The sequence below is a fragment of the Glycine soja genome, chromosome 19, assembly GCF_004193775.1.
Source record: "Glycine soja cultivar W05 chromosome 19, ASM419377v2, whole genome shotgun sequence".
Lineage (NCBI taxonomy): Eukaryota > Viridiplantae > Streptophyta > Magnoliopsida > Fabales > Fabaceae > Glycine > Glycine soja.
In genome coordinates, this window is record NC_041020.1 from 43,882,984 (window position 1) to 43,896,240 (window position 13,257).

The window sequence follows — 13,257 nt, forward strand, 5'->3', positions numbered from 1 at the left end:
TTGTAAGAATGTTAAAATATGTAAAAGAGTTTTTAAATTGAATAAATGGGTTAAAAAGAAGTTTAAATAAATTATTTCAGATAAAATTGAGAAGAAAATAAAGTTGATTACTTATAAGTTAGCTTATTTTTCATAAGTTACACAAAAAGTAGTATGTTATTTGAAGTAGTTTATAGAAAACAAACTACTAAAATAAGTTCATGTACCAAATAAGTTTTGGATAAAATAACTTATAAAAACATCTACAATGAGAGTTGCTTAATAGATTTCTTAAAAAAATATTATTTTAATATGCTATATGTGATTTTGAGTTGTTTAAAATTAGATAGAGTTATTTATATAAATAATTATTGCTCACGAGTTATTTAGCTTGTATTAAACAACTTATAAAAATACACATTGAAGAGAAAATTGAGTTGACATAAACTAGGTTGTTTATATGAACATACTCTAAATTGGTCAAATAAACTTATAAGCTTTTCAAAACTGTTCCCATTGTTAACTTAACTCAAAGTTTACATAAAATTCTATCATAATAATATTAACAATTTAAGGATTAATTAAGAGAAAATAAATTTCAAAAGGTGTTTTTATAAGTGCTGCTACCCGGTGACGCGGCAATAACAATTTAATTAAAATGTGTTAATTGTGGGGAAAAGAATTATTTTTAAAATAATAATAATAATTTAAGGATTAATTAAGAGAAAATAAAAGTTCAAAAGGTTTATTTTTAAGAATTTAATTAGATTATACTAATTGTACATTAAAAAACATAAGTTTACAAAAAATAACATGGAATAGTGTAAAAAAAATTACACTATCATTTAATTACATATATTATTGAATTTTATAATATTTTTTACAGTTATATTTAGGATAATTATTAATTTATTAATAGTATGACTTACCTTCTTAGTAAATAAAAATTCAACGTTATGTATGAAGAGCAAAACAAATTAAAGTAGATATAATTTGGCCCAATAGTGAGCGGAAATATGGGCGCATGTGATGGGGTTGTTTTATTTTTGTACGTTATCTATTTGGAAAAGAAGATATATTATATTATGAAACATTCTCAATATTTCATTTATCTTCATTACAGTTTTTAATGGAAAATTTGTAAATCCTTTCTTCATATCGTTTTCATTACAAGTTTTTAAGGACTTCCATTCAACGCCGATAGATCCTAAACATTGGATGAAGTTTTTTCAGTCTTGGTCTTCGTGATTGGCTCCAATTCAACCTTACAACTAATGCTTTTCCTCAAATTGGAACTGGAAACACCCTTTTTAGGGTTACCACCTATCATCTTTGTGGTGACAGAAATAGATTGGTTTTCACCAATTCTTCAAAATTTCCCAATTCTCTCATATATTATATTTTAGGACAATTTCAGTTTATTTCTCGTAAGCTAAGGAAAACCATATCCTCATATGTTCAAGATACAAGTTTTTTACATGGATACCATTTGATGAAAGGTTTGCGTGTGGAGGAGAGATGGGTGGGAGGAAACGGTGTTGATAGAGGGAGAAGTGAAGAGGTACTTTGAAAGGAGATATGTGGAGGATATGAAAAGTAGACCAAAGTTTGATGGTGTTAACTTCCACAAATTTCAAGTGGTGACAATTTGATGCTCATAGTGGATTTTAAAAGAAGATGAAGTGAAATAAGTAATTTGAAATTGTGGTAATGACAAAAGTCTGGGTCTCGATGGTTTCATTTTCCTTTTTATTAAGGAGTTTTGGGAGACCATGAAAGTAGAAGTAATGAGATTTTCAAGGGAGTTGCATAGAAATGGTGTCTTGCCTAGAGATATCAACTCTTCCTTCATTTCTCTTATTGCCAAGTGTGATAATCTAGAATTATTAGTTGACTTTAGACCTATTTCCCTTGTTGGTTGGTTGTATAAAATTATAGCCAAAATCCCAGCTATAGGCTTAAAAGAGTATTGGATGGAGTGACTGATCATAGGCAAAGTGTTTTTCTTGGTGGTAGACAACTTCTACATAGTGTGTTGACAGCTAATGAGGTGGTGGATGATGTTACACGAAAGATAAAAAATACTTCATTTTTTAAGTAGATTTTGAAAAAGCTTATTAATAACTGTTAAATAATTGTATTTTAATAATAGAAAATGAAGCAAAATTGTCTTTAAAATAATTATTTAGCAGTTATTTGTGCTCAAATGTTAAAGAATTAATATTTCGTTGAATTTTGGCTGCAAATATAAAAACTGGAGGTGTTATAAGCAAAAAGTGGAAAAAAACAAAGAAAAAAAAGAAGAAATAAAAAAAGGTCCAGCCTAGCCTCTCGCTTAGCGCGCAACTCGCGTTAAGCGAGATAAAAGACATAAGCACTAAGCGAGGTGTTAAGCATAAGAGTAAGAACTCGCGTTTAGCGCACAACACGCGTCTAGCGTGCACAATAGTAACAAAGCGCGCTAAGCGCGCAGCACGCGCTAGCGCACGATCCAACAAAAGCAGCACGCGCTAAGCGAGAGGAGTTCACTAAGCGCACGATCTGATTGCACTAAGCGAAGAGTGTCGCGCTAAGCGAGCCTACGAAGGCACTAAGCGAGGTGTTAAGCATAAGAGTCAGAACTCGCATTTAGCGCACAACACGAGCCTAGCGTGCACAATAGTAACAAAACACGCTAAGCGCGCAGCACGCGCTAAGCTCACGATCCAACAGAAGCAGCACGCACTAAGCCAGAGGAGTTCACTAAGTGCATGATCTGAACGCACTAAGCGAGGAGTGTCGCGCTAAGCGAGCCTACGAAGGCCCAAAGCCCACTTCAACAGCTATAAATAAAGAGTCTGGCCAAGGGAAAACAACATATCGAATCTCAGAGCACACTCTCCTTACTACCTAAAGCATCCTGAGAACTCTTCTTCTCTTTTCTTCTATCATCTTTATTTCTTTCTTTCACCCCCTCTCATTGTAAAGCCCTAATAGCCATGAGTGGCTAATCCCCTAGTTAGGATCTGGCTGGCCTAAAAGCCAACGATGTATGATGTACTTCTCATATTTATCAATGCAACATGAGTCCTTTCCAGGTTTTTCTATTCTATTATCTTTTCTATTTCTCTCTTGCATTCTCATCTTTATATTTTTTTAGGAGTTAGACACTCGGGAGAGGGTAACTTCTAATTAAGGTCTAAAGAAAGTATGTATGAATCAGTTTTAGGGGTTAGACACTCGGAAGAGGGTAACTTCTAATAGAACAAAAAGAAAGCGTTTCATAAGAAAATCATTACTAGACATAGAATGATAGTTTTATGCCCATGCATTTATGCGAACATCTAGAATTTAGACTTCATGCATTTTATTTATTGAATCTTTTCAAAGGGATTTGGAAGATAGATAAATAAAATAGGCTTATCATCGTGAGGAATCGGGGGCAAGTGAATGAATAGATGTGGGTAGAATAGATCCAATTGAATTGATAAAGAAAAATCCTAAACTCATACATCTTAGGCAGAAAAGGCATGCTAGGTCCTAACACTTGCATTTCATTGAATTTCCTTTTCTTAATTGTCTGCTTTTAATTCTCTTGCTTTTTATTACTTATAATTCACTCTTATCATTTCCTATTTTTTTTCTCCTACCTCTCTCTTTAACTTTATTTTCCTTATAAGTTAAAAAGTTTCCAAGATAAATACAACACAAAATTCCTGTGAAAATCGACATTCGAACTTCCGAGACTTTATTACTTGGACATTTGATACACTTGCATAACGCCTAACACCTATGACTCGGTATCTTGGGATTTTCTTGTGTATATGTTGCGTAGACTAGGCTTTCATGGAACCTAGATTTAATGGATTAAGGGATGTCTTGAATCCTCATAGGCATCAATGTTGGTGAATGGAAGCCTTACACAAGAATTTAAGTGTTCCAATTGTCTACGACAAGGGGATCTGTTGGCTCCATTTCTTTTCTTGGTTGTGACAGAGGGCTTGAATGGTTTAGTGAGGGAAACTAAAAATGAAATCCTTTTAAGGGATACTCAGTTGAAAATAATAATTGTGAAGTTAGCCTACTTAAATACACTGATGATACAATCTTCCTTAGTGAGGTAAATGTAAAGAATGTTTTCACTATAAAAGTTATTCTTAGATTGTTTGAATTAGTCTATGGACTAAGAGTAAGCTTTCATAAGAGTAGCTTTGGGGCTATAGGTGTGGAATTCTCTCTATGCCCTTTGCCTACATAGGATTGCCTATTAGGGCTAATCTTAGGAAGGTGGAGATGTAACAACCTGTTATTAGAAAATTTGAAAAAAGATTGACTCTTTAAAAACATAAACACATTTCTTTTGGGGGAAGGTATGTTTGATAAATTTGGTGTTATCATCATTGTCAATTTTGTTTATTTCCTTCTTTAGGATTCTTAAGGAATTTTGCTCTAGACTTAGGAATTCAAAGAAGATTCTTGTGGGGTGAAAGTGAGGATAGTAAAAAAAATTGCTTGAGTGAAGTGAAAGGGCATATGCAAAAGTAAGAAGTTAGGTGGTCTTGGAGTGAAAGGCATTGCGGTTTTTAATGAGGCCTTATTGAAAAAATGGCAGGGAATCTTTTCCACAATAATGATAGGGGGTTTGGAAGGAGGTAATTAATGCAAAATATGAAGGTTGACAAGGTCTCTTGAGAGGGGAGGGTTTTAACTTGGAGAGTTTGTGGTGGAGAGATTTAAAAAAGGTGTGGTGGTGGTGATAGGGAAAATTGGTTTGAGAAAGGAATTCAGTGAAAAATTAGGGTGGGGTATAAAGCTAGATTTTGGGTGGGCTCTTGGTTGGAAGGAAAATGTTTGATGAATTTGTTTCCGAGACTATTCCTTGTCTCAGAACAAAAGGAGGAGGTGATAGGAGACATGGGTGTCTTCAAAATCAATGTCCATTCTATAAAAAAATCCTTCACTTTAACATTATTAGTTCTGTCGAAATAGTTAATTGTTTTGGGAAGACAAAACTAGAAGAAATATGGAAACGTGAAGATGAAAGTTCTTAGGCAAGGGGTGTAGCTATGTTTAAGCTTAAGAAACTGTGTCTCTATGAAGTTGTGATATTAAAAGTTCATTAGCCGAAAATTCTTTAGTTCTAGATATATGTTACATGACTTCCTTTTTCAGCTTTACATAGGGGGACAATTGAAATGTCAAATTAAAAAAAAATGTATAATACAGAGTATTTGAGTTTGTACTATCACTTTTAACTTGCTTACACGAGGAAACAAATCTGCATGAGTAGCAAGTAAACAAAAAATAAAAAACAGTATATTCTGCAATCGTTTATTAATACTAATAAAGTGAGAAGTTTAATTACATCGTTTTCAAAACAAGTTTTTAGACAAAAATTATCGAAGTTTTATTAAGTCACACCAAAACTTTTCAATTTTTAGCCCAGTAAATATTTGCAAATTTTCAAGTTTTATCAGCCAGGGAAGAGAAAGAAGAAGAGGAAGAGGAGACGCCTATAATGCTATGTGTGTGGGTAATGAGTAAGAAGATGAGGAAAAGAGGAAGAGGAGGACACATACTATGTGCGTGTGTAACTGAGCAAAAGCCCAGAAAATTAAGGGATGATTGGATAAGATTGGATGAGAAATAAATATGTTTTATTTTTATTTTTCTTTTAAAGATTAAACGTTAAATTACTATAATAATCTAACTAAAATAGAAGAATTGAATGGATTTTCTTGTCCAAAATTTATGATGTAGAGTGCTAGGATGCTCCAAAAGAGGTGAGAGTATGGTACCAAACTCATATATATATATATATATATGAGTGAATTTAATATTTATGTATTAATGGTGTATAATTCTTTATATATATATATATATATATATATATATATAATATGAAATTAATAAAATAAATATTTTTCTCTTAACATGATTTATTTTATACTTAAAAACAATAATAAATTTATGAAAAATTTTCAATGAGAAAAAATTTAATTTATAATATTTTCATAAAAGAAAAATATTATAACTTTTTTCAAAATATATCATCACAAAAGAAATTTAAGATACTCATATTTTTACAAAGGTTTGAAGCATTTTCTAATGACTACAACAAAAAATTACAACAACAAAAAAATGTTAAATTATTGGAAAAAAATATTTAAACCTTTTACAAATTATAATAACTTTCTACACATTTTTATATTTTAAATATATTGTATAGTTTTCTTAGTGTCAATACAATAAAAAAGTTAAAAAAACTAGGATGATAAAATTAATATCAATTTGTTCTCTCTTATAATTATTTTCATTCATTTTTTTTTTAAAAAAAACTATGGGAACAATTCCAATTTCTTTTATATGGGGCAAATATATATTTTTTAAAATATATTTAAATAAAAATTAAAATTTTGTGAGAACAATGGTCCTCAAGCATCGATCCATCATTGTCCAAAGACCAATTAGAATCCTAACCTTGAAGCACTCGTGAAGGGACACAAATAGAAAACTTGTTTTTATAAGGATACTACTATGATCGCTCCCTCTAAAACAAGTATTAGTAATATTTATTTTTTGACGGAACCAGTATTAGTATTATATTCATACAATAATTAATTAATTATACATAGAAATAAAAAATTTATCCGTTTGGAACCTGGCATTGCTCATTCTATTACCTTTATTGCGTGCCAGACCAGATTCGGTACACGGCAATTGGGTGTTTATAATATGGTTTGACTTATTTTTTTTAAAATAAATTATTTAAATCAAATATAAAATAAATATGTTTCAATTTAATTTGATTTAAATATAATATTAAATTCAAACCAAAACAAACCAATCTTTTTGATTTAATTTAATTTGGTTTCATGATTTTTTATTTTTTTAATTTATTATTATAATTTAAATTTATTAAACTTACATAATTATTATATATGTTATATAATTTTAAAAATAATTTTTTCTTTATTAAATTTTGTTTAACATATTTTATAAAAATTATTATCTTTCATTTCTATTTAACATTAATATAAAATAATATACCAACTCTTCACTTCTATTATTATTTTTTTAAAAAAATGACAATACATCATTTTTAACATATGAAAGTAAAATTATATTTAAATAGAAATATATTTAAATCAATTCTAAAATTATGAGATAAAATTAAGTTTAAATATATTTTTTCTTTATAAATATACTAATTTTATTAATTATTCTGATATTTTTTTTACATAATATTTCTTATAATTTTTTAACGTGATTCTTGTAATATTTAAAATTTTAAACGTAAATTTGTCATATAACAATACTACTACTTATTAAAGTCATGAAAACATTTCGTAATAAAAAGGACTAAAAACTAAATATTTGAAAAGTACAAAAATAAAAAAAAAATATTTAGAAAAACTAAAAACAAAAATAATATATTTTAGGAAAATGTATTTAAACCATAAAATCAAGGATGAGCTAAAATTAGATGAGAAACATATTTCAATTTTCTAGAAAACATGCAAAAAAAGAATTGTTGGCACCAATAATTTAATACTTAAGTTTAGAATTCGATATTCAGTTTAAATATAAAATTACAATTAAAATTCTGAAATGGAGTTTTCCCATGAAGATGATTTAATTAGGAATTGGCAACTGGATAAATCTTGTCATTTTGGTTTCAGCATTTATCATAACTGTCACTCTCTCATTGGCTCAATGTGTCGGTGCATTGTGCGTCTACAGTAAACTCATCTCCACAACTGGACAGTACTACTGCATTAGCAAGTGGCATTCTATTTTTCTCAAATATATTTATAACAAAATTTACACCAGTTTTTATATAATTCAGATATAATTAAAAAATATTTATTGTTTTTTTCCTAATTATTCATATAACTGTCTTTGTTCTTTTATTTCCGTAACAGTAAGTAGAATTTGTTTCCCCCTTTTTCTATTGATAGCTTTTTCCCCGCTACTTTAATTATATGGAAGAACAACTTTCCTTGGTGAACTTAAATTTAATGTATACTAGGATATCAAATTTGATGAATGTTAATCAGTATTCTAAACTTAAGGAAATAAAAGAGGAGAATTTTTTGTTGACATGTGTAAAAATACATTTTCTTACGTTTTTTTAAATACATTTTCATATAATTTTAATAAAAAAATATTTTTAATTTCTTATCTAACGTTTTTAAAGTGCTTGTTTACTTATAAAAGAAATACTTATTAGCAAAACCCTTTCTTATTTACAATCTCTCAATGGTCAACACATTTAGATTTAAAATAAATTTTTAATCACTTCTATTTTTTAAGCCCGGGTAATATGCTATCGTATTATAAATTTAGAATATATAATTTAGAGTGAGACTCTCAATATTTTCTCTCTTTTATTATTTAAAAACATGTATATCAGACACTATCTTTCTAAATTATTGTTACACATAATGGTGTTGTTCGACTTGAATAAAATTGATTTCAGATGGTAGATGTAATCATTAAAAAAATGTCTATTATTTTTTTTTTTTAAAAATGTCTCTGTGTCCAGGAAAAAAGAATTATCTTAATTATATTTGTCTACTTTTCTTTTGTTTTTATCTGTATGTTTGATTTTCTTAATTATCATCTTTAGTATTTATGTTTAAATTAAATTTAGATATTTTTAAATATAAATTATAAAAAATTAGAAACAACTTTATATTATAATTTAAATTTTAAATTATTATTATAAATTTAAAGTATAATTTATAGATTAAAAGTATTTATTTATTATAATTTTTTTACTGCTATTATAAATTTTAATTATATAAAAAATGTTTATTCTATATAATAAATAGATAAAATACTAATTTACTAATAAAATATATTCAGATAAATTCGTACAAATTTCCTTCGCATCATTTATCCATGTTCTACGGAACAAGATCATTTCAATCCTCAATAAAAATTTCGTCCCCATAAAAACACTAGCTTGTTAGGTGTAATGTCTTTTTCTTCAAATACAAACACTAATATTCGGCAGCTTATGAATATAAGCTCAATAAAATCTTATGGACTATTTTTAAGATACTTTTTTAATTTCTCTTAATTACTCTCATAAACAGTTATCATAGTAAAAGATAAGTCTAAATAATCTATATATAAACTCTTCCAACAGAGTTTAAATTACATAATAATTTTTCAAACGTTAACTTTGTATCTACCCCGAAAAAAAAAACGTTAACTTTGTGCATTTTTTTTTACAGAATAACTTTGTACATCTTCTCTACTATTTATTCCACATTTCCATCAGCTATCTTCTTAAGAATCTAAATATCAATCATGGCAATGTAAAAGACAAGCATAGCAAACACAGTAATAGAAATAGCATTCAGAAAAAAAAAACATCATTTTTTTTAAATACATAAAAAAAACATTTTTTAAGACTATAAATATATTCTATGCGAGACAATTTTATTTAAGTATATATATGATCGTTATAGATAATAAAAAAATTTCTTTAATGTAATTATATTAAAAATACATTTGAAACTAAAAATATATAAAATTTGAATAACTATATTGGATGAGAGTGTTTATGGGATTTATTTTTAACGATTAGGATTTATTTTTTCAATTTTCAACAATAACATTTTTAAGAATGTTTCTTCGGTCTATTATTTTCATCTTTAGATTCTAAATTAATTTTTAATATTGTTTATAAAAAATATTGATAATTAAAAATAATTTTATATCATAATATAAATTATTTATCACAAGTATAAAATATAATTTTATATTATAAATTTTTATAATATGAAATAAATATTTATAATGTAGATTGCACAAATTAAAATACTAATAACTAAAAAGAAGTAATAAGATGGAAAAATGATTTTGTCCAATTATATTAATTTAATGTCATAATTTGTAATTCCATAATTATTGAGGACTTGTATGATTTTCTTTTCTACCAAAATAATAAGATATGCATTCTTCTTACTTCTACAGTCTTTAGAAAGAATGATCGAATTTGTAATTGGTACTTATTTTAGAAGTAGAAAAATTAACTAGTTTGGTCAGATATTTAAACTCGAGTAATAATATTTTGATTCCTAGTTTTGACTGCAAGGAGTAGCTATTGGCCATAGAATTGATTAATAATATAGGAAGCAATTAAAATAAAAAAGTGAAAAGTGAAAAGTGAGTATGATTGAAACAGAAGTGAAACTTCCATGTGCTGACACGTAAAGGAGATGACGATGATGCGCCTTCACAATCACATCACAGATCGCAACTTCACTGGCTTCGCATTTGCGGCATCGCTGTGTCCTTTTTATATCTTCACTAGATCTACTACACTCCCAACTCCACACTTCTTCTTCTTCTTCTTCTTCTTCTTCATTGCACAGTGCATCCATAAACATGAAGTAATGAGGTAATCTAAAGTGGAAAAAATGGGTGGGGGCCGGTTCAAACCGACGCAGAAGAGGAAGAGGGTTCCAAAGAGGGTGTGGTTAAGCTTCCAAAAATCAATGGGTGTCCTCGTGGGTGGAAACCATACCTCCTCCAGGTTTTGCACTCGCTAACTCCCCTCCCTTCCCCCTTTCGGCTTTCAAAAGATCCATCTTTCTCTCACTTTCTCTTAACTCGATTAGTTCAACATGGACACCAAGGCATTCAAATTCCAGATCCTTACTAGCTCCATCGCCAGGCGCGTGCTCCTTCGCACAATCCTACTCGCGTGCGCTGTCTCGTTTGTCTCTCTGTACCGCGCCCTATCCCTCTTCGATTTCGGAACCCTCGCTCCCATCGCCACCTACTTCGACTGCGTCTCCGGCTTCCAGAGCGTCACCTTCCGCCCCGGTTCCCCCTTACTCCGAACCCGGTTCGGGGTCTCCGCCAATTGCGAGAAAGACGCCAATTTGACCCTCACTGTGGTCACCGAGCTAACCGGTAGCCGGTTACTCCACCCCGGAGCTAAAAGCCTCTGCGTCGGAGAAGGCTCCTCAATGGCCGTCACGGCAATGAAACAGTTAGGTTTTTTCTCCAGCGTCAGCGCCGTCCAAACGCACCGTTTCGAGCAGAGGAACGTCCTGTACGAGGATAATTCCTTCGATTTCGTGTTCTCGAGAGACCTAGACAAGGTTTCTGTCCCGGCATTGCTGGTTCTCGAGGTTGAGCGTGTCCTTAAGCCAGGTGGCGTTGGTGTCTTCCTTGTAGGCACCACAAGTTCTCACCCCAATGACATGATAAGAGCAGCCACACCTGTGTCCTCGTTATTAAGGTCTTCCAATGTTGTGCATGTTGGTTCTGTCAACGACCATAACCTTGTTGTTTTCAAGAAACGAGTTGAAAACGCTACTTTGTTTTACCAACATGGTTTACCCGCTGATTGTCCCAGTGTCACCTTCACCAAACCCCTTATAGAGTTAATGGAGCCTCTCGTGAGTGAGAAACAACAACAACCACCGATTGAGTTTCACAAGAGGAATATTCCCTATTTGCCTAAGTTTGTGGATGTTTCCACTAGGAAGAGGTTGGTGTATATTGACATTGGGGTAGGGGAGCTTCTTGATGCCAATGTTAGTGATTGTTGGTTCCTACCATCGTACCCCATTGATCAGAAGGATTTCAATGTTTATTTTGTTCACTACAACACTTCGATTATGTTGTCCTATGTGAAGCGACCTGGTATTACCTTTGTTTACCACCCTGGCTTGGCTGGTATTGATAAGGTCAATGCTAAGCTTGGTAGTGATGATGATGATGACATGGATCCTTTACTTGGGGAGGAGGAGAAGTTTGATTTCCCTGCGTGGTTCAAAGAAACTGTGCAATATGCTGATTTTGTGGTCCTCAAGATGAACGCAGGAAGTGTTGAGCTCAAGTTCCTCTCGGACATATTTGAGAATGGAGCTATATGCTTTGTTGATGAGTTGTTTCTCAAGTGTCCCGAGAGGAGGGGAGGTGATGAGAAAAGTGTAACCAGCAAGGAAAGTTGCATGGATATTTACAAGGCTCTCCGAAGCAATGGTGTCTATGTGCATCAATGGTGGGGAGACTGAATTGCATTGAACCTTTGATGATTATTATGGTGTTAGAGAAACTCTGTGTATGTACAAGTTTCTCTTGTGTTTTATGTATTTGGACTATAGTCCAACTATGTCTCTGTTTTGTGTTTGTTGTCTGTGAAAGTGTGTAGGATGCTATGAACATCCGAGTGCTTTATGGTTGGGCGATTAATGCTAAAATAAACAACCACTGTCGTTCTCGTTTGCTAATAAAATCTGTGATGATTCGTGGTTTGTTGTGTTGCGTTTTTCTACTTTTCTTTTTCTTTTTTGTTGTTTTTGATTGGTTTTGGGTTATAATGGCGAGTAGGAATTGGCAGACAAAGCACAAAGCTATAATAAATTTCATAAAGAACGAATCATTTTTTTAAGATCGGATCAAGGATTTCTGCCATACTTGATCCATCGTTGCCATACCACTAAAAATAATATAAAATCAGCAACTCTTTGATTCACTGTATTTTGCTTATAAATTTGAAGCATTGCTATATTTTATGAAACGAGGGATGATGTTTAGACATTCATAATTTACAGACACCCATAGAAAATTGTTATGAAAAATCTTCATTCTCAATGTGGCGGTGTGGTTTATGCTTCACCAAATGTTCAGTTTTCTTTCTATATTAATTATTGATCTCGGGTCAGAAAGCAGCGTTGAAAGACACAGTAGTATGGGTCAATTGGATCAACTCTCGACTACGTCAGTACGGTGTATTCACTGTATTATACTATTATGAATAGATACTTGGTGGTCAATTATAAAATTAGATTCGGTCATAAATTTATGATAGAAGGTAATTATAAAATTTAAGTTCAAACTCTTCGATAATATAATAATATGCTACTCTTCGATGGTATATAATTAACGTTTTCCCATAAATAACTTGGCCAAACCAAATTTTCGCTGCGGTAAAGAAACAAAGAAAGTAGCATGTGGCCATTGCCATGGCCAATTTCAGTTTGATGTTTGAAACAACTCACTTTCAAAAATAAAAATAAATAATCTAGATTGTTAATAAAAAGTCAACAGCTATTATTACATATACATACATAACAAATTATAAATATATTAAACATCAATTATTAATTTTCTTATCAACAATTAAAACATTATTTGTGATACACTAGCAAGTTAATCATTTGCTTTTTCTGTACTTTGGTGAAATTAGAAATGTCTTTGAAGTTGATGAGGAGGAATCCTTTATTTGGTTGGGTACTAAATTTCAGCAAGCGACTAATCCATGAT

The 13,257-nt window shown here is 30.7% G+C and overlaps 1 protein-coding gene across 1 annotated transcript; it reads left to right on the plus strand.

Moving 5' to 3' along the window:
* The first annotated feature begins 10,218 nt into the window (after positions 1-10,218).
* On the plus strand, positions 10,219-12,246 carry LOC114400469. The gene has a single exon (XM_028362928.1). The coding sequence runs from the start codon at positions 10,602-10,604 to the stop codon at positions 12,003-12,005; it is 1,404 nt and encodes a 467-aa protein (XP_028218729.1). The 5' UTR covers positions 10,219-10,601; the 3' UTR covers positions 12,006-12,246.
* Positions 12,247-13,257: the final 1,011 nt, after the last annotated feature.

Bases quoted from the DNA above. Each gene is read 5' to 3' on its own strand.
- LOC114400469 (XM_028362928.1), top strand. From the start codon at position 10,602: ATGGACACCAAGGCATTCAAATTCCAGATCCTTACTAGCTCCATCGCC.